This window comes from Pavona decussata, unplaced genomic scaffold (genome assembly GCF_977016875.1).
Source record: "Pavona decussata unplaced genomic scaffold, jaPavDecu1.1 SCAFFOLD_416, whole genome shotgun sequence".
Taxonomy (NCBI): domain Eukaryota; kingdom Metazoa; phylum Cnidaria; class Anthozoa; order Scleractinia; family Agariciidae; genus Pavona; species Pavona decussata.
Genome location: NW_028145778.1, coordinates 735,001 through 762,995, shown reverse-complemented (window position 1 = coordinate 762,995; position 27,995 = coordinate 735,001). Strand labels below are relative to the sequence as shown.

General features: G+C 40.2%; 2 protein-coding genes, 1 long non-coding RNA gene and 2 pseudogenes across 3 annotated transcripts in view; 1 reads left to right on the top strand and 4 right to left on the bottom strand.

Moving 5' to 3' along the window:
- Window positions 1–27,995, bottom strand: part of LOC146450924 (uncharacterized) — an 84,207-nt gene that overhangs the window by 55,941 nt on the left and 271 nt on the right. The window contains exon 2 of the long non-coding RNA XR_014860187.1: window positions 27,841–27,957. This is a non-coding gene — a long non-coding RNA (uncharacterized LOC146450924). The remainder of the gene's footprint in view (window positions 1–27,840; window positions 27,958–27,995) is intronic.
- On the top strand, window positions 6–3,525 carry LOC146450928 (uncharacterized; annotated as a pseudogene).
- LOC146450927 (uncharacterized) lies at window positions 3,572–5,126 on the bottom strand (annotated as a pseudogene).
- LOC146450926 (uncharacterized) lies at window positions 8,296–10,030 on the bottom strand. Its single transcript, XM_085099831.1, has 3 exons — window positions 10,013–10,030; window positions 8,759–9,263; window positions 8,296–8,394 (listed from the first exon to the last, which is right to left on the bottom strand). Exons 2-3 carry the CDS (start codon window positions 9,053–9,055, stop codon window positions 8,296–8,298), a joined length of 396 nt encoding a protein of 131 aa, XP_084955957.1. The 5' UTR covers window positions 9,056–9,263; window positions 10,013–10,030.
- Window positions 13,902–15,474, bottom strand: LOC146450925 (E3 SUMO-protein ligase ZBED1-like). The gene is made up of 3 exons (XM_085099710.1): window positions 14,743–15,474; window positions 14,405–14,568; window positions 13,902–14,294 (listed from the first exon to the last, which is right to left on the bottom strand). Exons 1-2 carry the CDS (start codon window positions 15,417–15,419, stop codon window positions 14,427–14,429), a joined length of 819 nt encoding a protein of 272 aa, XP_084955836.1. The 5' UTR covers window positions 15,420–15,474; the 3' UTR covers window positions 13,902–14,294; window positions 14,405–14,426.

The following is a 27,995-nucleotide window of genomic DNA, read 5'->3' as shown; positions in this document are numbered from 1 at the left end:
GGATGATGGTGACCTTTGATGTCACACAGCCCGTCAAGGTTATGTCACGATACGTCTCCTTAATGGCCCCTCTGTAACCTTAAATCATTTGGAAAACCGCTTCTCACAATTCACATGAAACGAATTAACCTAATTAAAATGCTTTTCCCCTCAATTCATCCACCTTATATTAGCTGGTTTTATCTTAACCAATCTAATTTTTTCTAGGGATTATTTTCTCGATTTAATGTTTCTTCCAAAAACAAAAAAGGCCAAAATCAAGACGAAGCAACTGCCTCGTCTTGCCTCATGCTAGCTACAGCCCTGCGCTTGCAAGTACTCCTGTTTGCTCTTTTACGGTTCTTACCGAAGACGACGGCTTTCCTGGCTCAAAATTTGCAAAGGATCCCGAAGATTATACTGTGGAACAACTGAGAAGGTGGTTATGGTGTAGAGGTTTAAAACAGAGCGGAAAACATGAGGAGATTTTGGGACATGTGAGAGACTGCATAAAAAGTGGAGATCACCGTACTCTTGACGCAAGTATTGATGATGGCAAATGGTTCGCCGCAAAGGCCATCAAGGCAAGCAATGAGTTAAAGGGAAATTACAAATTGGTTTCGGTTCCACTCATTCCGTCAGTGGGCTGGCACACTTTTCCTTTACAGAACATTCCATCGCTGTTCAACTATGGGCATATCCACTACTACTGGCTGAAATCCATTCAAAATTTAAGCAGCGAAGACCAAGATGACGGACTTGACCACATGACAGATAAGCCGGTGAAAAATGGAAGAAAATATGTGGATTCTGGATTTGTGCAGGACATGATGGACACTGTGAACGATGAACATTATTTTGTGCGAGCACATGTCTGGCCATCAATGAAAACCGATCTTCCGCACAATGTTGTTGTTGTTTTATCTTTGAACAGTGGTGCCGTTATTCACGCTTCATGCAAACCTTGCAGAGCTTCATCGTTGGGTCGCTGCAGTCATGTCGTTGCCGTTTTATTCTCAACCCTGGATCACGTTAAGAAGCACGGGCTGATTTTATCAAAACCATGCGCAAGCCAAGAATTTTTCTTGAACAAAGGCAAAAAGAGGAACAAAAATCCGCGCCGGGTATCCGACGCCAAATATCAGAACAAGCAAAAGCAAAGTGTAGCAGCGGTCATTGATTTTGACCCAAGACCACTGGAGTACCGTAAAGTTTCACCGGTGCAATCGCTTAGTTTCAGCGCTAAGTGGCATGTCGCAGTACAGTGCTGGCTTATCAATGTGGGAACCGCAGCTCAAGTTTACCTACAAAAATTATGATCTCAGTGACCCTAGCTGCTTGCAAGAAAAAGTTAAAATCCTGTCCAACAACCTCACACCAGCCACTGTCATGGAAATCCCAGGCACTCAGGGGCAAAGTGCATCCGAGAAATGGTTCCTTGAAAGGTGGTGCCAGTTAACAGCGTCCAAATGTCTTCCAGCCTACAAAGTTGGCAAACTCGTTGTTGAAGCACAGCCAGATGCTGCTTCAGAAGCATTTAAGTTTATTTCACAGAACCTCTGGGGAATAGACTTTGAGCCCTTTCAGTCAGAATGGATGCTGTACGGCCTAGAAAATATAATTAATTAAATATGAGGAAGAAACCGCAAACAAAATGTGCTTTTCAGGATTATGGGTGAGCCCCAAGCTGCCCTTTCTTGCCTGTTCACCAGACGGCCTTGTGGGTAAAGATACTGTGATTGAGATCAAGTCCTTAAAGATTTTCAAACAGTATACTGTACAAACTGTTACTTCACTAACCTCCACTGTTCCCAAGGAAGTCCTAAGTAGGCAGTGTTTTCGTGTGAAAGATGGGAAATGTGTGTTAAAGCGCACCCATGCTTATTACTATCAGTGCCAACACATCCTCCTAGTGACAGGCAGGAAGTTCTGTGACTTCATCTTACATGCAGAAAATGGTCCAGATTCAGTGGAGAGGATTGCACGAGACGAATCCCTAATTGCAAAAATCTCAGAATTTCTTACAGTCTTCTGGATGAGAGTCGTAGCTCCCGAGATTTTTGATATGCGTGTCCCAGGGATCTTCTGCCTTTCATTTTGCCACAGCTGAATCCAGATGGCATAGATAACATGGACACAGTGAACACTGATATGTTTCTATCAGCTTCACCTGGTAATAACAGTGAGCCATTTGATCCTTTGGTATATTAATCCCTCTCATGCTGACAGGACTTACACCCAAGAGGAAGTTTATGCTGCAGAGGCCTTGTTAGATGTTTTGGATAATCTAACCAGTAGCACATCTTCTGTTTCCCATCATCAAGACTGTGGTCTCACCTTTTTCCCTTGGGGTGGAGTGACAAGTACTGGAATATCATTGACTAAATCTTGTCCTCTGGATAACTGGATCATGATATTTCAGGCACTTGTTAAATCAGGCAAAGTTAACTTGGTAGACCTTCCCGAATCTGGCGATACCATTGCAAGGATACTTCAGGTCGTTGACAGTGGCCTCTATGCAGACACTAAGCTGGTGGTACTCCAGTCTCCCAGACCACAACCTCAAGCTACATCTGCCACCTTGGATTTGTATGGGAATGAAAGTGACTTTTTCTTGAAGCTCTTGAGTCCCTATCTGATGAGCACCACCACCTCAACCTGCTGCTCAGCAACCTGCCCTAATCCAGTTCAGACAGCACAGTCTACATCTCTGATACTGCCGCTGCCAGCCAGCGATATCAGAGGGGCGGACGCCTTCTTTGACTCCCTCAAACGTTGGCTTTACCCAGATGATTCTCAGTGTGGGAGGAAATTTGCTAGCAAGCCTTCAGATGAAGTTTCCTTCTACGAGGACTTAACCTTGAATGAACATGGTGATGCTCACACATCATGGCACTGTGCTGGCTTATGGGTCAGTGCCCCACATACCATGCTAAATTTAAAATCATTTGTTCTTTTATCTTTTGATCTTCTTAGTAGAGAGGGGGGGGGGGGGGGCTCTAAAACTGGCCCATACACCTTTGTTGAGTTCGTTTTTTGGACAAAATTTTTCTCTTTTTGGTGGAACACTGTGGAATGGTGGTCACTGTATTTGCACTTTCCAATTCAGCAATGGCTGGTTTATGTATGATGGTTTAATGGAACATGCAAGGAAGGGTTCTGGAGTCAGCTTTTCTCCAGTGATTTTCCAAGAACCGCCAGGTTATTTATTGAGCTATCTAGGTTACTGTACTTAGGCTATGTATATTCCATGTAATGGCAGATTTGCGTTGCTCCTCTGAGGTCTGTCCAGTATGGTGTAAATCTATGGTTTTGTTGATACACAAAGCCCTTTCCCCAGCAGGTTCAACCGCACACTGGTTGGTTACTCTCTTGAACAAAAATAATTGTTCAAGTGATTTCAGTTGAATGTCATGAGCCAAAACCATAGTTGTTGCTACTATGGCATTAATAACAACAGTCAAACAGTGCAATCAGCTTATCAGCATTTAATACACTAACAACTCGCAATGTTTTGGTTTTCGGTTTCCTTCTTTACAGTGCTAATGACATTCAATATGAAAAAAAAGCTATGCCAGTAGAACAGCTTAATCTATTTACAAAGAGTTCCTTAAAAGTTTACTAGACATGCTGCGACGACTACCAGTTGAGTTGAAAGGGGGGCAAAAGACAATGGTATTTTCCTCCCAACAAGCCTAAACTGTTTGAGGCGTTCATTGAAACGCTCAACATGGATCCTTGCTTTGGCAATGCGCCGTGTTTCCAACTCCTCTGCTGCAGTTAAACTACTTCTTCCTTTTAAGAAGGAGGGTATCTTAAGTGTCACTTGTCTAGGGTTTAACAGTTCACGAACCGTAAATCCACGATCTGCCATTACCACATCACCTGGATTGAGATACTTCAAAATACCACAATCTTTAAAAATCTGTACATCATCAATATCACCCTCGAACAAATCGGAAACAAAACATGCACCACCATTTGGGGTTACTGCAATCGGGCACTTGAAAGTATTACTATGCTTGTATGAAGAGAAAGTATTACCCTGCCTGGCAAAATTCCTGGAACACTCAATTTTAAATTCAGTACAATCAACTATCCAGCGTATGTTCTTCATTGCCTTGAAAACCTTTGGGATGAAACGCTTCAAGTGTGCTCTTTCAGGGAACATCACAGTTTGCATATCTCTAAATATTTTGTACATCAGTTGAATGTAAGTTGTTAATATGTTATGCACCAGAGTTTGCTCTATCTTTCTGTCAGGCGAAGACAAAAGTGCAGCGAGAGTCTTCAATGTAAATCCACGTCTCAATCGCTCAAGGCAAATGATAAGTTTTTCTCGGGGAGTTAACTCGGACTCAGGACCATTATTTGACCTCTCTGCGTCAACAGATTCTCCAAAGTTCGAATAGTCAATCTTCTCCATTGGGCAAACATCATTTAAGAAGTTGTACAAAAATTCAAACTTGGAAGGTGTCAGACCAACAAAATGTTTCATTAAATCAGGGTCATCACCGATAACTTCGTAAGACAAGCTACTCATGATTTTAGATTTCTGGTCTTTCATTGTCAAAACTTCATTCTTTAAAATCATTGTCTCTAATTTCGCAGACAACATATAGTTCGTGAACACAGTTTGTGTTCCGTCATCCAAGACCATTTTCCCTGTAACAGGGCTCTCATAAACTGGCAGATAAGTTGTACTTTCCTCAAATTCGTCATTCACGGTATTAACATCGCTCAGTTCTTCGCATGGGTCTTGTTCATCGGCTATTTTTTCTCTCTTTGCGGGAGCTACTGGCCTCGCTCTTGATGCAGGCGCTTTCCTTTTCACCGATGCGCGGCTTGCTTGTGCTGGAGTAAAATTCGCCTTTAGTGGATTGGGAAATTCTTCGGTTGGTCCCTTTTCTCCAGGCCAATGAAGTGCACAATATATGTGTTTCTGGTTACATTCTTTTCTGTGAAGAACTGCCGCGTTCACGCTACTATCCACCTTCTGCACTTATCGACATCTTGAGAAGGCTTCGGAAATGGAATGAAGGCTTTCTTTCCGTATTCTTCAAGTTCTTTGAGAGATTTAGGCTATTTTTCTTGATACCTTGAATCCGTTTTGCACTCGCCCAACAGCAATGCTTAGTGCTTACCATTTTACGTCGAGATTGGGGACGAACATCACATTTTTAAAGATTTTCCAAACGTTTTGTCGGTAAAGAAATATATCTTATTCGATGGTTTTACATATAATACGCGCGGATATTTTGCGAGTTCGGGGCTCGGAAAAATACGAGCAATGAGCAAAATGTCCGCGTGTATTATATGTAAAACCATCGAATAAGAGATTTATTATTCCACTACAGAAAGATTTGTTATTTTGGCTTTTCTGTTTTGGTAACAGTTTTGAAATACACCCGGCATTATCTGTCCATCGGTATATGGCGCGTACGAATGACGTAAACAACACAGAAAGCCAGTTAAATGTCTTTAATTTGATTGGATAAAATGAAAAGAAAAATGACAAGTGATTGGCATGCTAAAAACTTGTTTTCGAGCTTGCATCATTTCAAAAACTATTCTTCCATTGAAAGCCACGTTTTACAATAATTTTGTAATTCCAAAATATTCAAGAAAGTCTCAAAATCAGGGAAATGTCGTCAACTTATAGTGACAAATCCAGTTCCGATAAATCAGAACAACAAAAGTTCTTTATAGTTCATCATCACTATCTACAAGGGGCAAGATTCTCTTGAATTTCTTCTGTGGAACTGTGGCATGGACGGCAGCGGAGCCAGCATCGGCAGTGGTAAAGGTAAACTGGCAGTTATTAAAGACAGCTCCAGTGAACAAATGTTTGCCTTCACTTTCATCTCGCTGTGGATCAGCTCTTGGCGTCAGTATTTGGCTTTCAGCGACAGATTTCTCACGTGCATTACATACCTCGATGAAACTGCTGAGTTTCAAGGACATGTCCTTCTGCTGCTCTGTGGACGTACTGGAATAGCTGTCTAAAGACTTAAGGTTTCTTTGTCCAGCAAGTGCAATGATGTTTAAAGGCTCCACATTTTCCTTTCTGAGCGTTGAAATCATCGTCCTACGGACCGAATGGTTGGTGTGCCTGCCTGTCAACCCGGCGGCCTCGCTCATGGATTTCATAAATGAACCGAGCGAATTTTTTCCCAGAGGCTGTTTCTTGAACCAGATATCGGATGATGGCTTAACAATGGACGCCAGATAAAATGGGGAATCTGCAGCAGCCATTTCAGGCGGTCGTCTTGCCAGATATTCTTTAAAGGTGCTCACAGGACAACGTGATCCGCCAGTTGCGTACATTTTGGGGTTGAACGTGCAGTCAGGGACAAATTCGTGTTCTCCAGTACGAGTCTTGCTTCCACGCTCAGTTATCCACTCGACATAATCTCTTCCTTGGGGGCCGTCTTCGCATTTTATTTGGAAGTCTCCAAACCTTACTCGGTGATGTTCGTCACGAGCTCTCCAACCAAAGAACAGGGTGTTGTTAAACCAGACTGTACGTAAAAGGCTTTGCGGTGTGTGGTATCCTAATTGTTTCTCGTCCCACAGCTTCTGAATCTGATTTTCGCTCAGTCCGAGAGCTTTGTTTGGCTTTTGCCCTTTGCCGGTACGGCGAAGCTGTTTTCGCTTTGAAGATAGAGCTTCTCTGACCTTCGTGAACTGTCTGTCTGTGAGTATACTGTATTGTTTTTCTTTTTCCCTTAAGAAGCGGTCGAAACTTCGTAACATAGACGTCAACGTATCAGGTTCATATTCGTCCCCATTCGTCTTACGTACGTTTAAAAAAAAGTGAGCCAAAACTTTGTCCAGTTCTTGTTCTGGTATGTTTTCAATAGTTCTTGTTTCGTTGACATTTTTTGCCCATCTGTAAAACACATTAAGGTCACTTTGCGTCTTTTTAGTTGTGTTTTTGTTTCTGTTCTCAGCAATAAAATTGTCAATGTCTTCGTCGTTCAGTTGTCCGCTTACTGTTTGTTCTGTTTGCTCGGTAATTGTAGCCACACCACCTGTTTCAGTAGTTTCTGTTTGTTCAGTTAAATAGTCTGTTTCTGTTAAGAGTTCGTCTTCTAAAAATTCAAGTCCAAAGGACCCAAACAAGTCAAAGTTGGGTTCGTCCAGTCCGGCCATTGTTGCTCCTTTTCCTGCCTTTTCCGTCCGTATTCGCTCTGTTGTAAACCGGTCAAACCGGTACACTACAGTGTATTACGGTCTCATATTTTGCGCGTTCTCTTGACCTTATTTGGTGAAATGACATAATATTGGAATAATAATAGCAAATACGCGTGTATTTCCTTGCAGCGATATGCAATGTTTGTCTGAGTCATGCGGGGGGGGGGGGGGGGGGGTCCGATCTGACGTAATCTATTTTTAGAATCTGTGCGCAGCGCTATTTCATTGCCCAGGACTGCATATGGAGACAATCTCTCTGACACTCGTTCAGCTACTTGCACATCATTTAAAACTGTATGCAGGCACTTGTTCAGCTACTTGTACATCATTTAAAACTATATGCAGGTTTGACCCAAGGACCCATGTTGGAGGTGTACTGCTTTTTTGTAGGCCGAGACACTATGATGCACAGAAACAAAACACACAAATCCCAAGTGAAAGAAGAAACACCCCAGAAGGCCAGAAACAGCTGACTCTTTGTATTAGCTGCTTTTCATTTTGCCAAAATTTCTAGGAATTTCAGTTAGAAATTAAATGGAATGGTTAAATTTTCCACTCTAACTTATTGATGTTCACTCAAGTTGTACACACCAATCCCGACATTCTTCTTTGTGAGAGTTAAAACTCGTGTATGAGAAATAGCAGCTGCAAAACAGGCATTTTACATCAGGAGGGCAATCATCAGTCTCCTAAAGTATAACAATGAAAGACAGGCTTCACCTTAAAAAAGGAACAGTATACTGTAGATTGACACTTAAAAGGCCAAGAACGACATATATGTACATGTAATAAGTAAACCTTCAAATTTAAACTTCAACTTTATGGCTTCTCTACGAATGTTTTCCAAAGTGACCGCTCAAAAACTGAACTCCATGACTGATAATGGAGGAAACAATGGGAATGGTTGTGTGCCTTGGCAGTAGAGTAACCCTACCTTTAACGTTTTCTGGGGACAGCTTTGTTTTATCTGCCATGATAATCCAAGTACAGTGGAACCCCGCTAAAACAAGCCCCTATTTAATGAAGTCCCAAGGAATAACGAACTATATATTTGGGCCCGGCAAAATTACAGTAAAATGTATGGAGCAGCGTTGTAATGAACCCTGGTATAACGAAATCCTAGTTGTAACGAACACAATCCAGAGGCCCAAAGTGAAAATTTGCCCGGATATAACGAATAAATGTCATCACGCAAGTGAAGTTGAATACAAAACAGATCTACAATAGATCAACAGAGAAGAAACTCCTGTAATAATTCTGCTGGTTTGTAACCGATTTTTAATTTTAAAAACATTCGTATAAATTGCAGATTAAACTGAATGCTGAGTGATGTAACGTAACACTGATTAAAAGGAAAAACAATTATCAACCCTGTTATAATGAATTTTTTCGTCATTTTGCCATAAATTCGCTATAACAGGGTTTTGTTTATAACAAACTCCTGTTATAACGAACACATTTTCCCGGTCCCTTGGCACTTTTATCGGGGTTCCACTGTACCAGGGTTTGTTTCCCTAAATGTAACTTCTTGCAACAGGTTCCTTATTACTAAAACCATGTATTCCAAATATACATTTCATACCTCATAAACCAAAGGCGATTCATCAAGATCAGCTTGGAGAGGCCTGATGTATACCGCAGCTTGTGGAAATCTCTGTTTAATATGAGATAATGGATAACCCTCTCTCCCCGGAGGAACAAAATGAAGGGGTCCTTGGCCTCCACCACCTCCAACTTCGCGCAAGACTTCAAACCCCCCTCCACTTTGAAGCCTGAGAAACTTTTCGTGGAGGAAGGTCTCTACATCAAAATGGCTGGCTTCCTTGTCGGGGAAGACAACTTTCATCTCCCCCAAACCTGCCTGTAGCAAAACTTCCATCCTTTGCCTGTCCGGGGTGAACGTTTCATCGCACTTCCCCAGGACACAGATATCATGGGTCCAGGTTTCTTAGGGAGTAAACCGTACAGGCACATAGCCCCGTAGTTTGGGCTTTTTGGATTTTGGCTCAGCCACAGGTCGCCTCGGTGTGGCTGCTGATATGGGCCTCCTTGCCACATTTCGAGAACAGAGTCCTGGAAATGCTCTTCTTTAAAGAAGAAAAATATCATGATTCAGTATGGTACAGAAGATGTCTCTCAATGATATGTGTCCATTATGTTCCAGAATGTACATATAAATGAAAAATTCATAGCTTGCCTTGCATAAGTTATCACTGAGTTAAATTATTTAGAAATAAGTTAGATCAATAAAATTAGTCAAAAACATTAATAATTCATAAGCCTATGGATGCTCGTGGAAAATATTTGAACTGAACCCCTAAAGGAGACCAATCTTGGCGTGGCCCAAGTTTTTTTTACGGTATAGTGGCTTTTAATGCTTCAACCAAACTCTAAACGAGACTTTGACGGTTAAATATAATGGCGTTTTGCCCAGAAACCTGGCCCCTAAGCGAGACAATGAGCATCCCCTGCCCCTCAACTGTCCTGTTGCGTAAACTCAGGAAGTCCCCACATGTTCTTATTTTCTCACGAGTGAGCCAGTTAAAGTATAAGCTTATAACATTCTTTGTGAATTCAGTTGGGCTTTGGCATGGATTTCCAAGCAAAAATAGTCCATTTTGAAATAAAAATGTGTTCATTTTAATATTTGTTTTACCACTTGTGTGACGGGGCTAATCTCACCAATATATGGATGCAAAATCTTATACTGATACAAGTTAAGTTTAACTAAGCTATTAGTAACTGGTATGTAAGTTTATTTTGATATCCTGTGAACTGTTTGGAATTCTGTGAACTAAAACCAGCGGTAATGTAATATACGCGTTTACTAAATTACCTGAAGTTTTCCGAGGCATGATTGACAGCCGGGCCTTGTTGTACTTGTTCATGTTCACCGCTGGTGGATCCAGTGTTTTCTAGTTGTTGCAATGCATTCCTTGCATTGCGCAAATTTCTGTCGTTCTGGAGAGAACATTTTTCTCGGAAGTTTGCTCCGACATTTTTCAAAAGCTAGCTATGGAGGAGCAGATGACGCGAAGAGCAAGTCATTAAGGTGATGTCAACTTCCCGTAAAAAAAACCCGCTGACTATGCTGTTCGCCAGCATCCGGACGTTTATATGGCATCACCGCGTACGATATAGCATCACGGGGCAGAGTTCCCTTTGGGGTCCTTGGGACCTCCATTTCCAGGAAACCAAGGGTCGTTTTCCTTTTTTAAGGGTCCCCACAATGACATTAGTAGATTCATAGCATCACCGAATACAAAACAATACGGTACGATCCAATCACATTTTTGTCCAATATTCCCCTCCATAAACGAGAGTTATCAGCCTACATAGCAGCCGTTTTCTTCCAAGCAGACGTAAGAAGAACATTAGAAAGTTACTGGAGACAAGGAGAAAAAATGGACATGTGGGAGGGGAAGGGAGACGAAGGGAAGACTCCCCAAATCACTCAAACCAGGCTTGTAAAATTTTCCTGGGAAAAATTACTGCGGCATTCGAGTGCAAAAAACAACAATTGCTGTCGAGAAATGTGTTGAGTGAACGACTGAAAGTACGGGATAGAGCTCATGCCACACTACTTTTGTGTTTTGAACAGCTACTCGAAGCAATATGATGACAGTTTTGATCTGTGAATGAATTGCCGAAGACGTTCTGTGGCCCGTTTCTCTAAAGTCCTGATTCCTTAGCAGGCCCGATCGATAAGTACATTTTTAAATGTTTTTTTCGCCGATAACAGAGTGATGACAGACATGGTACTTGGCCAATGTTTTAATAAAAATAAAAGATTTTAAAATTTCCTGTTCAGAGCTAACAAAAATTGACTTCTGTTAAGAAACATTTATCTGCACCAAAGACACTTGTCGGGCCCGGTAAGTTACCGGAACTTTGGAGAAACAGGCCCTCTAACCTACCCTAATACACTGGGCTTTTTTGGTCTTCTGGGCCAGGGGGACTCGCCCCCACCCCCCTCCATAGCTTCGCAAGTTTAAAAGCTATGACAATGAGGATTGGGGGATAGAAAGCACGTTCAAAGATGCTTCCTTGGAAGTCGGCAAAGGGAAATGAGGAAGTTTTATGGTGTCATAATTAAATCACGATTGCCAAATGGGGGCCATCTTGTATTCTGGATTTCCTCAAAACTTCAGGGAAGTGCCGAACCGAACTACAAGTAATCAAAACCAACAAAGGAACACTAATATGAGCTAAAAGCATAAAAGTTACCGCAAGAAGCAATTTTTCTTCATTTTAAAAAGGGATTTTCAATTTTCTAAAAAAACGGGTCGCCATGGTAACATCAAAGTCAATGAATACTAACCGGCCACATCAAACTTTTTTCAGATAATTTTCTGAAAAAGCACTCAAAGTTCATGCCGTTTCCTTTGATATAAAAAAAGCGTGTCTATACTCACATTAACAAAACCACCAGCAACTAAATATTCGTAAGGCTCTATATCTACCCCTGAAGCACAGATTTCTTTGAAGTTTGTAGATTTTAAAGTTATCCCATTTATGACGTCGTCGATTTTTGTGATAGAAGATGTTTTTGACTTTCAACTTGCATTCCTTTTACTCGTAGTTTTTAGCTCCTGATTAGGTTTAGTTTTGTCGGACCAAACAATTGGGCAAACGTATTCAAGTAATAGCTGCTAGATCTGCCTTTTATCTTGAAAGTTGCCTAAGTGAATAAAATCAAAGAAAGTCTACCAGTCATTCCTAAAACTGACAACGATGTAATCTGGGTTTGTCAGACTGAGGACATTTTGTGATTACACGTTGTTTGAAAAAGTTCATTTTAAAAGTCGCAAGGTGACAATGAAGACGTCATTATTTCTGATCACTTACCATCTTCAATTGTCTCGTGTAATATCATTCTAAAGCTGAGACACACCGAATAACATTGCGCACAATTAATAAGAGTTTATTTTCCGGTGAGCATAAGAATGAAAGGCTTCTCTCTCTTCTTTTTTTGAAGGAGAAACGAGGAGTAGGCAGTTAGATTTTGGGAACGAGGCTGTACAAGCCATTGAAAACATCCCACTTATCCTTTAATACCCCTACGCTCACTGGGAACTAAACCTGAACAATAACAGATAAAGGAGAGCTCTTTTGTCCTTATTGGGATTCCAGGGTTTATCCACAGCCGCCCAATTTTTAATGTAATTTGGCCGTTCGCGTACCAAAGGTTGTACATAGTACAATCAAGTATAAAGTGCAAGTAAATAGTAGATCCAAGAGACTAGTTATTTTTCTAATATTTAAGTCGCGAAATCAAAAGATTTTGAACCTTAGATGGCTGATCTTGTAGACTTAAGATTTAACTAACGGTGGTAAAAATTAAAATTTCTAATGCCGGTTTTTTTTGCTAATTTTCAGGGCGCTTCGCAGATGACAAGTCGTGACAACACAAGCATGGGAACAAAAGCAAGTTAAGCACTTTTTTAGTTAAGGTAACCCGACTAAAATCGAACTTTATTTCTTCGTGGAAAAACGAATTTTCTGTACACACGAAGGTGCACTGTATCAAAAGGCCTTGATTATCATTTAACTTTTCACATGAATTTTCAGCACATTTTTGTATTTTTTTATCGCTTTCAAGAAATTTCACTCTTCGGTCAGCCACATTTCCTGGCTTTCGTGACAGTACAGAGAGGAATGTTGTTTTCGACGTTAAAGAAACTATTAACTTAATAGCTTAGGCGTACATGTTCGGTTTAAGGAGGATCGCAATACCTTTTCTAGCATTGGGTTGGATCTTTTCAAATCAATATTTCGCATGGAAGACTTTTTTCGATTTTCGTCATACTTCACCAGCTTTTCAATCAATGATCAAATTATATGTTTTTGATGGTTTCCAAGCAACAGCTGTTACCATAGGAACGGTGACACAAAGCACTTCACTTTAAATAACGTCGATTATCTCGAAATCTAGTCTAACACCTTGCAACGAAACTTTCCGGATTTAAACTACTCGACCTAGACAACTTATGGGCGAAACTAGAAAAAGGGTCAATAAAGAATCATTAGTTATTGCCGGATTTTTTGTTAAAATCGCAAGAAAAATAAGACTCATAACTTCTTATTTCTGTCCAAAGGTCTCTTCACACAACAAAACATTCAAAAAGTACCTTGAGCTTCTTAGGTTGCTGCAATGTCAAGTTTGTGCTTTAAAATGGCTAAAATAAGTCGAAAAGCTTGTAATTTGCATCAATCAAAATATTTCAAAAATGCCCTTACAGGTTTTACTTTTCAATCATGAGGCGTTAGAGCAGTAATTTGTGTTGATGTTTGAGGACGTTTTAGGCTTAAGAACCATTTTGGGTCTTAGATAAGAAGGCTGAAACTCGGTCAAGTTTGAGTCAGTCGCTCTTTTCTTTCTGTGAACATGAGTTTTATTTTGTTTTTCCTGGTCCACTTCACTGCTATTCTCGTGCAATGAATATTTATGTACACCACGCTTGTGTCAACTCACGGGTTTATCATTCTTCAAGGCTTCAACTTCTCAGTGACCTTGGTGGTGTAGTATGAGTGTAATCGAAGCAAGCCTTCCATGTGAAATATTGATTTGAAAAGGTACACACCAATGCCAGAGAAACCGTTTCGAGCCTCCTTAATTTAAAATTATTGCAATTGTCTTCAGGTTTGGTCAACTTCAGAACTTTGAGTTTCTCTAAATCTTCCTGGTTTTGTCTGGTTTTAAAAATAATTCTTTTGCCTGCAGAAGAGAAAACTCTCTCACTGGCCACTGATGTGGTAGGGACACATAGATATTTTTTGGCCAACTTTGACAAAATGGGATATTTCAGCTCATTTGCTTCCCACCACAACAATGGATTAGAGTTCAAAGGCATGGTTTCTTCAACTTTGTAATTAGCTAACTCTGACTCAACTAACTGCAACACTGACTTCCCAGGACGAACTTTAGTTATAAAAACATCTCCAAAAAGATCATCCAAGTCAGATTTCCTTTTCTTTTCTGGTGGGGGATCACTTGTGAGGACAACAGTTGTCTCCCCACTGGAATTTGAATGTTCACCCTCCAGAGTTGGTAGACTTGGCAAATTGGGCAGCTGTGGCTGTCCCTGCACACTAGGCTGGTCTGCTTCAGTCTTCACCTATGAACAGAAAAACACTCTATTATCATTTAATATGTTTGTAACTCAACTCAGTACTGTCAGTACAAGCAGTAAATGTTGGCTTATAAAAATTTCCAATTTTTACGAACCTGAACTGAATTTTGTTGTTGCTCATTCAGTGAACACTGCTTTCAAGGTAAGTGCAGTGTAGACATCTAGTTTCTCGGTTTCATCAAGATATGGCATGGATCTAAACCTTGGATCTATACAGGAACTCTCCTTCAGAAACTGCAATGTGTCAAGGTCTGTATATCTAGAATATGAGAACAATTTGTAAACTACATTTTCCACCTCAAATAGCACTTCAGCATGTTTATTTGAGACAGAAAACTCAACAAAAACCTTTATTGGGAAGATTCTTTATAATTCGGATATAATAATAATTATTTAATCTGTAGACATACTAAACAAACAGTTGTTTCCAAACCTAGCATCCAAATCCTTTGCTATAGCTGTTTTCACTTCTTTAACAAGCATAATGTCATCATCTGAAACTTTCAACTGCTGAATCAGCATCTCCTTCAGAGGGTGAATCATGGATACTGTAGGCGTCTTCTCATCACAAAGGATAGTAGTAATAGTCTTGATTGGTCCCAGTACTTTGATGACACTCTCTGCTGCAGAGATGTCATTTTCTGACAGAAAATGAACATCTTTGGCATTTTTCTTGACATCTTTTGTCAAGAGGACAGCTTTAATTGCTGCCTGTTGCTCTAAAAACCGCTGCACCATGTCATATGAGGAGTTCCACCAAGTTGGTACATCATTTATCAACTTGTGTTGTGGCAATTCCAATAAAGCTTGTTTTGATTCCAAAACTGCCATAGCTGTTGTGCTCCTGTGGAAAAAGCTTGCTATGCGCCTTATCCTTCCAAGAAGCCTGTCCATTTGAGATACCTTAAGTCCTTTTTGGGTTGCCAGATTGATTGTATGGGCCACACATCCAACATGTGGTGAAAGTTCAGCTTGCTTTGCAGCATTCACTATATTGCTGGCATTGTCAGATGTCAGAGATGGATTCTGTTCATATCTTTGTAAATTCCACTCAGATATAGCTGAAGTCAGTATTTTTGATAAGTTTTCCGATGTATGTGACTCATCCATTCTTCTTGTTTGCAAAACATAGTTTTTAATGTTCCATTCTTGGATGAAATGTGCGGTAACTTCGGTTGATCTAGATGTCCATCCATCACTTGTTAAAGCCACGAACTCGGCACTTTTAAGGTCTGATTCGACTTCTGCTTTGACTTCTTCGTAAAGTTTAGGTATCACCTTCTCAGAAAAATGAACTCTGCTTGGTAAGTCATACCTAGGCTCCAGAACGTTGATCATGTGTTGAAACTCTTTATTTTCCACAACTGAATGGGCCTCATGTCCTTTGCAATGAAAACTCCAATAGACTTCGTTATTGCCGTTGCTCTGTTGCCCGACCGCGGCAACTTATTTTTCAGAACATCCTGAATTTTTGACTGTCCAGGTGCAGTACTGTTGTTGGTACCCGCCGTCTTTGACTGCAACACTTCCGTCTTTTCATCAATGCTGTGTTGACTTTTTAAGTGCGCGCTCATGCTCGAGGTCGAACCGGCACAATACTTGAAAGTTGCGAAGCAAATTTTGCAGATAGTTTTAGACTTGTCTGTTGTTCCGTCTTTAGTCGGAAAACCATAATATTTCCACACTGCGGATCGAAAAGAAGCAGGCGGATTCACAATCGCTTGCTCATTCGTCGCCATGCTTGAGAACGTGACAATGAGCACGCACATGGTTTGCCTTATTGGAAATTCTCAAGGGGTGGTAGAGGGGCAACATTTTTACCAAGCAACATGGCGCAAGAACTGCAAGTTAGCGTCTTTGATCGATTGTCAATGAAAAACGCACATCTTATTGAGATCTGGATGCTTAGTTTACAATATAATGACTCACTGAGGGCACTTTTGGAAAGGTATACAAAAAATCGAACCAAAATCGAAACGTGGAATCAAATAATCGTGAATCGAACCGAACGGTCATAATCGCGATTAATCGAGAATTCGATTAATCGTTACACCCCTATTGATATATATAAAACAAATTCATACCAAAGCGATCGTAAGCAAAATTCTGCTTGTCAATGTAAAATGGATTCGAATTTTCTCGCAAGCCTTTTTCTTGAAGTTTAATTTCAAATTTTAGTGTACAGCCGAATTTGATGGAAAAAATCGTGAAACGTTGTATTCACCGGTGATTATAGTCAGTTATAAACTTTTCAAATATACATTTTGCTTATTTTTTAGGCGGGCCGAAACATTTTCATGTGCAATCTCGGTTAAAACCACGTGTTTCAAAATGGAGATTTCGACTAACGCATTGCCAATATATTTGATTCGCTTGTTGTAAGAACAAATAAGCGGAACTAGGTTTTCCATGGAAATTTCTTGTTTATAGTGCGACTTCATGTTTATGCATTTGCAAAGTTTCGAAAACTGACAGTTTTTCTACGAATCAATTGCAAGACATTTGTGACACTTTAAGTTTTTCTAGAAATGGAAATTTTCAGCCAAGTTTAAGATGCCGCAATCGTTTATGTTTTAATGAAATTTTATTGACTAATGCATGTTCAAAATTAATAAATTTTGGCGTAACTTAATATTCTTGTCTGTCGTTTGTTTTTATAGTAACCTCTGTTCAATTTTGTCAACTTTTCCCGCCAACAAACTTAGAAAAAATACGGGCGCTTAAAATACGCATATGACTCATAGCTACTTTTGAGAGCCACGATTAGAAAACATCCAAAACAAAAGAAATACCTTCAATGCTAATGATTCGTTGCCTTCTTGTTATGAAAATTTGAACTAAAGATCACACAAAATGTCCGCGTCAAAACTTGTAAGGAAATTACTTTGTACACAATTGAATAACCCCCAATCTGGGTAATCCAGTTTTTATAAGTACAGCGAGACATGGCTTAATATAACTAGCCAAATTAAGAACAGACTTGAAAACCTCATTTGAACTGGTTAGCCCACCTACACCCCTACGGGACCTCTGGTCAAGTTATCCCAAATTACACAAAACGATTATGACAACAAAAATGTTCAAATAGTCTGGAGATGCCGGGAATCAGTTTTCACCGTAGTGGAATTTAGTAGCCAAATTTTGTTTGAATGGAAAAAAAACTTTTGGATTTTGATATCAAGGCTAGACAAATAGATGCTTGTAACGATCACAAGTTGTTCGTATCATTTTCAAATTTTACCACTTCTTGTCGTTTTTGTAGTTCTTAATCCTCTTTGATGAATTTTGAGTCGCAATATTTGCATTTTTAACAACTATCCTTCGTATAACCCTCCACATTTAGACCAACTGATTTAAGAGAGGAGGGGAGCCGCCCACCACCCAACCCAATCTTCGTGGGGCTACTACCTTATATGTGACACAGAAAGCAGCTGAGAAAAAATTCGCTAAAGATAAAAAAAGTCCTTACCTGTCTGAGTACATGTCCGTAGATTGTAAGCTTTTTTCATTCATTTAACAGTAGCAACGCACGCAGCGCCACCGTTTTGGCGCCTTTTTGGCTATACTGTGAGAGTCATGTGATCAATAGGCCGCTTATTCCAACTTTTCCCGTCTTCTTTCAAGTGTTACCTTTTCTTTGTGAGAGTCTAATTCCTTAAATGTGGGCATTGAGGAGATATTCCCTGGCAGAATTTTAACATTTGGACGCCATTTTGAACGGGTAGAAAAAAATTTCAATTTCTCCACGCGCGATCTTGGCCGTTAACACACGTGTGCGCACGCGCGTTTGGCGTATTTGTTTTCTGAAAATAGATTTTTCTGTTACAACACATGGGGACAGGCCCACAAGTCAAAATGGCATCTCGTTACGGTCTCCATCCCTGATTATGGCTCCTGGTAAATGACACTTGATAGAAAATCTGCCTCTGCTAAGGGAGATCTACAAAGACCCTTCCTTACTTTCGTACAGAAAAGGGAGATCTTTGAAAGACGTACTTGTAAGAGCAAATTAGCTTTGAAGGTCATATTCTTCCTATCTCGACCAGTAGGAGCCGTGTTTGGTCTGTCTTTATTATTTTACCTAATAAGCTCTTCCATGTCAGAATTCATCTTTCCCGCCATTTTGAATCTTGTTGAGTAAAATCAACAGCCGCTGATCACGAAAATCTACTTTCTCACATTTTTAATTAAGTTCGACTTCAGTTAGGTTCGACGTCTGAATCAACTGCCGAACTTTATTATTTGGGTCAACCGTAATAGGTATTAGGTTCAGCTCATGTAAAGTTCGACGTATGAACCGGGCCTAAATCGCATCCTTTCTTTAGCCCATCAAAATGGAAGTGATTCCAAATCAAACTCGCGCTGCGCGCTCGTTCGATTTTGAAATCACGCGTATGACTTCAGACCAAATTGCACTCCACTCAGTGCAATTACCATTATTAATCATAATCGCTACAATGTCCTCGAATTTGATTGGTTCACCAGCGGCTCTTTTTTGTACTAATTATCTTACAAAGCTGTAACGGAAAAGAGCAATCGGCCAGTTGACTGTAATGGATAGTGTTATCGGACAGTTCTATGAGTCAATCACATTAAAAGGTCTGCACCAAATCCACCAATCACACTTATTATTATAGTTTCGATAGCAACATAACTCACAAGGTTTTCTTTGTCAAAATTGAGGATTTCTTCACCAACAGTTTTCTCCTTTTTTTCTCTCAAACATTGTTATGCTTTCAATTAATTAAAGTTATTTTAAAAACCTTTTTCTCAGAAATTACATTGTAATGCTTTCGAATGATTAAACGTTAATCAACAAGTTTTCCTCGCTCGTGTCGGACTGTATTTTTTTGTACCCTGTGTAGCAAGCGTTTCCGTTTGTGCGTTTCTAGCTGTTTGACCGCGCGGAAATTGGGACGAGAGTGGAAATCGGCTTTTTAGTGCAGAAAACTCCACGGAAACACTTGCTTCATATGCTAATCTTTTTGTCACATCCATTTGTTCTCGGAACATTGTTATGATTATGATTAATTCGTAACAGGACTTCATGTTATCCGATTCGATCTGTAATCATACGAGTGATTAAACAAATCGGACTCCCGCTACGCGGTCGTCCGATGTTGTTAATCACTCGTATGATTACAGACCGAATGGGACTCCACTCAGTCCTATCACCAATATACATTGTATAAGCTACGAGTAAGAAGACTACATCACTGGTTCCATAGATCGTAAAATGCACTCGCATTCATACCGATTTTGTACCTGGCACACTATTTGTTACTAAACAGCTCGTTGGGACTTAGTAAAGGATGATCGCGACCACTTACTAGAGGTCACTGTTTAAAATAGAGGTCAAAATTACAGTAAATGATGGACATAATTGAATACGCTGACCCTTAATGCAGGTTCGACTGTAACTGCAATCTTGACCTCAAATGGCTGAAGAAATGTGTTATAAACCTTGCATGTCCCTCAGTTTACGGGAAAATTCAAACAATTTGACTACTTTGGATTGGCTCTGGTCCATAAACAGGTAGAATTTGGCCGCTTTGTTCGCAAGGCGTTAAAACAATCGATTTATCCATCTGGGATTGACTATTTGATATTCTCCACCTCAGTCTGAAGATAAATACACCCGTCTTAGAAAAAAAAAATCCCTGTCTTGGGAGGGGGGGGGAGGGGGGAAGGGACGGGGAGAATACTCAAGAAAGTTTTATGCGCAGAGGCTCCACCCCAAGGTCCAAACCCTAAGCCTTTTATATACCATTTTTGACAGAAAAAGTACACCTTTCATATACGTTCAATAAGAATTGGTACCTCTTTCACAAACATACAGCCTGTTCAAGGTATTTTGAAACACGACCTCTGGCTTTATGTAATAAGATGCTGATTTTTTAATACGACTCCCGGTAACTCGAACCTCGCGCTAACTCGAAGCAATTTTCTTTTTCTTTTAGGTCATTTTCTGTATAATTTTACCCTTGATAACTCGAACAATGTTTGTCAAGCCGTGACAGGTCAAAACAAACAGTATTGCAGTCTAAAACATCGAATTTATTTTAAAGCAGCCTTTGCATTCTTTGTCTTTTTTTGCTTTAACAAAATGTGTCAGTCCAGTTCAAGTTCGCAGTACCTTTGCAGTATTCTCCCGCTGCTTTGCTTTGTTTTGTCTCACGTTACGTTAGGTTCTGAGGCTCCACCCCAAGGTCCCAACCCGAAGCCTTTTATATACCATTTTTGACAGAAAAAGTACACCTTTCATATACGTTCAATAAGAATTGGTACCTCTTTCACAAACATACAGCCTGTTCAAGGTATTTTGAAACACGACCTCTGGCTTTATGTAACAAGATGCTGATTTTTTAATACGACTCCCGGTAACTCGAACCTCGCGCTAACTCGAAGCAATTTTCTTTTTCTTTTAGGTCATTTTCTGTATAATTTTACCCTTGATAACTCGAACAATGTTTGTCAAGCCGTGACAGGTCAAAACAAACAGTATTGCAGTCTAAAACATCGAATTTATTTTAAAGCAGCCTTTGCATTCTTTGTCTTTTTTTGCTTTAACAAAATGTGTCAGTCCAGTTCAAGTTCGCAGTACCTTTGCAGTATTCTCCCGCTGCTTTGCTTTGTTTTGTCTCACGTTACGTTAGGTTCTGATTCCTCGCAAAGCGAGGTTAATAAATTTGTCGGGCCGAGCCGGCCCGAGCGGAGCTAAGCCGCGCAAATTCGAGCGAAAAATATATTTATATGTATGTATGTATGTATGTATGTATGTATGTATGTATGTATGTTTGTATATATATTTCGTTGAAGGTGTCCGCACTGCTGCCTAGCAACAGTGACAAAAAAGTATGAATGACGTCAGACTGTCTGGCGTCGTCTGGAGCAAAATTTGCATACATCGGGAAAGTTTGCGTGCCAGATCAAATTTCAACTGCAATTTTCATCAATATTCACTGGATACAGAACTATCTCTCCAGAATCTTTTCCCTTTTTTTCCAGAAATCTTTTTTGTGAAAGATTGCATTGAAGAAATTACACGTTTTGTGGCCGCGGTAAAATAATTTTCCGTGGGAAATAAATTCATCGAACACTGACGACAGCGGTGCACGCCTGTTGTACATTTCGTCGCCTCAGAAATAAATTTTCAACCGCAAACTAGCCTGTGGAACTACGAAAAGACCATAATCATCAAAATAGTTGCTATGTTCAGAAACCTTTTACTCTCCTCATTTGATGCTACAATACGAGTAAAGAGGGCTTTCCACCCAACCCCAGCTTCGCGAGGTTTTGCGAGTCACGTATTTCTAGTATATAATTTGGAAATATTGTTCTATTCACTCGACTTCTCGAAAAATTAAATTTGATTCAAATGTGACACTGTAAGAATAAAAAAACATTATTTAGTTTTAACTCAGCTCGATCAGCTTGTCAGTTATTCTGAGTAAATGTTACCTCTCTTGTATTAATATATTTATGTTGTAAATTAAGTTTTCTTTCTAATTTGGTATCCTTAGGGACATAAACAAGTGAAAAATACCGACTTGAAAGTTTGGTCATTTTTGGCGACAAAATATGGACTAACCCCTTGAAAAAAAGTCGATTTTTGGTCGAAATACAAATACTCTTTTAAAAGCTTCCAATGGAATCAGTGTGTCCAAAAATGTCCCCTGCGAAACTTTTTATGCCTTCCAAAAGACCATCGACAAAGAAATGCCCCCCCCCCCCCCAAAAAAAAAAAAAAAAAAAATTCAGGTCGGGGTGAGAAAAACAAAGAAAATTCTTTTTCAGTGCGTTATTTGCACTTAAAAATGGTTCGCAAGGGAGTTTTTGGACACGCCGAGATCCCTAGGGACATAAACAAGTAAAAAATGCCGACTTGAAAATTTGGTCAGTTTTGGCCAAAAGGCACGGAGTAACCCTTTGGAAAAACGTCCATTTTTGGTCGAAATACAAATAGTCTTTTAAACGCTTTCAATCGAATCGGTGTGTACGAAAATGTCCCCTGAGAGACTTTTTAGGCCTCCCAAGGGTCCAGCGACAAAGAAATAGCCCAGAAAAGATGAAGTCGGGGTGAGAGTAAAACAGAAAATTCTTTGTCAGGGCGTTATTTGCACTTAAAAACGATTCCTAAGGGAGTTTTTCGACACGCCGTCCTTCCCAATCAGCAGAATCATCAATCTCTCCTTAAAAGAGCAGTCTCTTCCGAAGATCTGGAAATTCGCGGACGTATCTCCTCTACCTAAGGTGAAGCCGGTTGAAGACCTGAAGAAACAGCTCAGACCTATCTCCCTTACTCCATGTCTGTCGAAGGTCGCAGAAGAGTGCGTGGTTCACGATTACGTAAAACGTGCAGTTCTAGATGTGCTCGACCCAAGCCAATATGGAGCTGTTCCCAATTCCTCAACTACTCAGGCACTGATACACATGCTTCACAACTGGTCCAAGGAAACTGATGGCAACGGCGCTACAGTTAGAACTATTCTCTTTGATTATAAAAAAGCGTTTGACTTTATAGATCATAGAATACTTGTAGAGAAATTGTGTAGGTTAAATCTTCCCACAAGAATTATCAATTGGATCATAGATTTCCTTTCTAATCGTTCCCAAAGGATCAAACTATCCGAGGGCTGTTACTCCGAGTGGGGTTCAGTGCCCTCTGGGGTTCCTCAGGGAACAAAACTAGGCCCGTGGCTATTCCTTGTACTCATAAATGATTTAGATGTTGATAATTTAGCTAATGTATGGAAATATGTCGACGATACGACCGCATCAGAAGTCGTTGCCAAGGGCAACCGAAGTCATGCCCAGGAGATTGCGGACAAGGTTGCCGAGTGGTCTACGCAGAACAGAGTCAAACTCAATAGCGACAAGTGTAAGGAGCTCAGGATATCTTTTGCAAAAGATGAGCCCCAGTTTGCGTCTATCGTAGTAGATGGTAAAGAACTAGAGAGGGTGACTAGTGCTAAACTACTGGGTTTGACCATATCGAGCAACCTTACGTGGAACGAACATGTTAGTGACGTCATAAAGAAAGCGTCAAAGCGTCTGTATTTCTTAGTGCAGTTAAAGAGATCAAGAGTTCCTCGGCAGGACATGTCCACCTTTTACAGTGCTTGTATACGCTCTGTTCTTACGTACGCAGCGCCTGTCTTTTTTTACGCCCTGCCAAAGTACCTAAAAGACGAGTTGGTGCGTGTCGAAAAGCGGGCCATGTCTATAATATGCTCAGGACTACCCTACCAGGAGGCCATCGAACTAGTGAACATTGTCCCCATTGCAGATTTCATCACGGGGCTATGCACTAATGCTTTTGACACTATTATTAAGGACCCAGAACACCGTCTGAACTGGTTAATACCATTTAGTGGACCGTCACGTTACACTCTAAGGTGCAACAGGCGTTTTACCGTACCCAAATGCAAGACAGATCGTTTTAGAAATAGTTTTATTATTAGATCCTGTATTGATAATGTATATATATAGATTCTTAGTTTCCCTTTTTATCATTTTTTTTATATCTTTATTTATTGTACCTAGTTTTATACGTACTTTTTATCGATTTTATTAATTGTAAATACGCAATTCAGCCTTCGGGCTGCCATGTATTGATTATTAAACTATCTATCTATCTATCTATCTATCTATCCACGCCGAGATCCCTAAGGACGTAAACAAGTGAAAAATGCTGACTTGAAAATTTGGTCATTTTTGGCCAAAAAGCATGGACTAACCCCTTGGAAAAAAGTTGATTTTTGTTCGAAATACAAATACTCTCTTGAGTGCTCCCAATGGAACGCCTGAGACACTTTTTAGTCCCCCTAAGAGACCGGATACAAAGAAATAGCCCCCCTCCCATAAAAAAAAAATGAGGTCAGGGTGAGAGTACAACAGAAAATTCTTTGTCAGGGCGTTATTTCCACTTAAAAATGATTCGCAAAGGAGTTTTTTGACACACCGAAATCCTTAGGGACATAAAAGAGTGAAAAATTCCGACTTGAAAGTTTGGTCATTTTTGGCGAAAAAATATGGACTAACCCCTTGGAGAAAATCGATTTTTGGTCGAAATACAAATAGTCTTTTAAAAGCTTCCATTCGAATCAGTGTGTCCGAAAATCTCCCCTGAGATACGTTTTAGGAGTCGCAAGGGACCAGCGACAAAGAAATAGCCCAGAAAAGATAAAGTCGGAGTGAGAGTAAAACAGAAAATTCTTTGTCAGGGCGTTATTTGCACTTAACAACGATTCCCAAGGGAGTTTTTCGACACGCCGAGATCCCTAGGGACATAAACGAGTGAAAAATGCCGACTTGAAAATTTTGGTCATTTTTGGCCAAAAAGCATGGACTAACCCTTTGAGAAAAAGTCGATTTTTGTTCGAAATACAAACACTCTTTTAAAAGCTAGAAATGGAATCAGTGTGTCTAAAAATGTCCCCTTAAAAATTTTTTTAGGCCTTCCAAGGAACCAGCGACAATGAAATGCCCCCCTCCCTCTTCAAAAAAAAAAAAAAAAAAAAAATCAGGTCAGGGTGAGAGTAAAACAGAAAATTCTTTGTCAGGGCGTTATTTGCACTTACAAACTATTCCCAAGGGAGTTTTTCAACACGTCGAGATCCCTAGGGACGTAAACAAGTAAAAAATGCTGACTTAAAAATTTGGTCATTTTTGGCCAAAAAGCATGGACTAACCCCTTGGAAAAAAGTTGATTTTTGTTCGAAATACAAATACTCTCTTGAATGCTCCCAATGGAACGCCTGAGACACTTTTTAGTCCTCCTAAGAGACCGGATACAAAGAAATAGCCCCCCTCCCATAAAAAAAAAATGAGGTCAGGGTGAGAGTACAACAGAAAATTCTTTGTCAGGGCGTTATTTCCACTTAACAATGATTCCCAAAAGAGTTTTTTGACACACCGAAATCCTTAGGGACATAAACAAGTGAAAAATTCCGACTTGAAAGTTTGGTCATTTTTGGCGAAAAAATATGGACTAACCCCTTGGACAAAATCGATTTTTGGTCGAAATACAAATAGTCTTTTAAAAGCTTCCATTCGAATCAGTGTGTCCGAAAATGTTCCCTGAGATACGTTTTAAGAGTCGCAAGGGACCAGCGACAAAGAAATAGCCCAGAAAAGATGAAGTCGGGGTGAGAGTAAAACTGACAATTCTTTGTCAGGGCGTTATTTGCACTTAAAAATGATTCCCAAAGGAGTTTTTCGACACACCGAGATCCCTAGGGACATAAACGAGTGAAAAATGCTGACTTGAAAATTTGGTCATTTTTGGCCAAAAAGCATGGACTAACCCTTTGGAAAAAAGTCGAGTTGTGTTCCAAATACAAATACTCTTTTAAAAACTCCCAATGGAATCAGTGTGTCCAAAAATGTCCCCTGAGAAACTTTTTAGGCCTTCCAAGGAACCAGCGAGAAAGAAATCCCCCCCCCCCCCCCCCCTTTCAAAAAGAAAGAAAGAAAGAAAATCAGGTCAGGGTGGGAGTAAAACAGAAAATTCTTCTTCAGGGCGTTATTTGCACTCACAAACGATTCTCAAGGGAATTTTGTAACACGCTGAGATCCCTAGGACGTAAACAAGTGAAAAATGCTGACTTGAAAATTTGGTCATTTTGGCCAAAAAGCATGGACTAACTCCTTGGAAAAAAGTTGATTTTTTTTCGAAATACAAATACTCTCTTAAATGCTCCCAATGGAACGCCTGAGACACTTTTTAGTCCTCCCAAGAGACCGGATACAAAGAAATAGCCCCCCTCCCATCAAAAAAAAAAATGAGGTCAGGGTGAGAGTAAAACTCTTTTTCAGGGCGTTATTTGCACTTAAAAACGATTCCCAAGGGAGTTTTTCGACACACCGAGATCTCTAGGGACATAAACGAGTGAAAAATGCCGACTTGAAAATTTGGTCATTTTTGGCCAAAAAGCATGGACTAACCCTTTGGAAAAAAGTCGATTGTTGTTTGAAATACAAATACTCTTTTAAAAGCTCCCAATGGAATCAGTGTGTCCAAAAAAGTCCCCTTAGAATCTTTTTAGGCCTTCCAAAAGACCAGCGACAAAGAAATGCCCGCCCCTCTTCAAAAAAAAAAAATCCCTTGGAAAAAAGTCGATTTTTGTTCGAAATACAAATACTCTTTCAAAAGCTCCCAATGGAATCAGGTGGGGGTGAGAGTAAACCAAAAAATTCTTTGTCAGTGCGTTTTTTGCACTTAAAAATGATCCCCAAAGGAGTTTTTTGACAGGCCGAGATCCCTAGGGACATAAACAAGTTAAAGATGCTGACTTGAAAAATTTGGTAATTTTTGGCCAAAAAGCATGGACTAACCTTTTGGAAAAACGTCCATTTTTGGTCGAAATACAAATAGTATTTTAAACGTTTTCAATCGAATCGGTGTGTACGAAAATGTCCCCTGAGACACTTTTTAGGCCACCCAAGGGATCAGCGACAAAGAAATAGCCCAGAAAAGATGAAGTAGGGGTGAGAGTAAAACAGAAAATTCTTTGTCAGGGCGTTATTTGCACTTAAAAACGATTCGCAAGGGAGTTTTTCGAGACGCCGAGATCCCTAGCGACATAAGCAAGTGAAAAATGCCGACTTGAAAATTTGGTCAGTTTTGGCCAAAAAGCATGGACTAACGCCTTGGAAAAAATTCGATTTTTGTTCGAAATAGAAAAAATCTCCCAATGGAATCAGTGTGTCCGAAAATGTCTCCTGAGAATCCTTTTAGGCCTCCCAAGGGACCAGCGACTAAGAAATGCCCCCCTCCCCCCTTAAAAAAAAATCAGGTCGGGGTGAGAATAAAACATAAAAGTCCTTGGCAGGGTGTTATTTGCACTTAAAAATGATCTCTAAGGGGGTGCTTTGACACGCCGAGATTTCTAGGGACATAAAGAAGTAAAAAATGCCGACTTGAAAATTTGGTCATTCTTGGCCAAAAAGCATGGACTAACCCCTTGGAAAAAAGTCGATTTTTGGTCGAAATAGAAGTAGTCTTTTAGAAGCTTCCAATCGAATCAGTGTGTTCGAAAAAGTCCCCTGAGACACTTTTTAGGCATCCAAAGGGGCCAGCGACAAAGAAATAGCCCAGAAAAGATGAAGTCGGTGTGAGAATAAAACAGAAAATTCTTTGTCAGGGCGTTATTTGCACTTGAAAATGAGTGCAAAGGGCGTTATTCGACACGCCAAGATCTCTAGGGATATAAACAAGTAAAAAATGCTGACTTGAAAATTTGGTCATTTTTGGCCAAAACGCATGGACTAACCTTTTGGAAAAAGTCGATTTGTGGTCGAAATACAAGTACTCTTTTAAAAGCTCCTAATGGAATCAGTGTGTCCGAAAATGTCCCCTGAGACACGTCTTTCGGCCTCCCAAGGGACCAGCGACAAAGAAATAGCCTCCCCCACCCCACAAAAAAAAAATTTAAGTCGGGGTGAGAGTAAAACAGAAAATTCTTTGTCAGGGCGTTACTTGCGCTTTAAAATGCACTAGTCAGTGGAAAGCCCCTCGCCATCATACCCGGGGAATAGCGGGGCATTAGACCAGGCGTCCCAACTAAATGAAGCAAATTCCCCGCTATGCGGGGCAATTTCTTATGTCAAAACCTCACTTTTGTAGTCCGCCCCCGGGGCAATACTTGAAAAATCAAAAAACACACAACGTTGACCAAAATT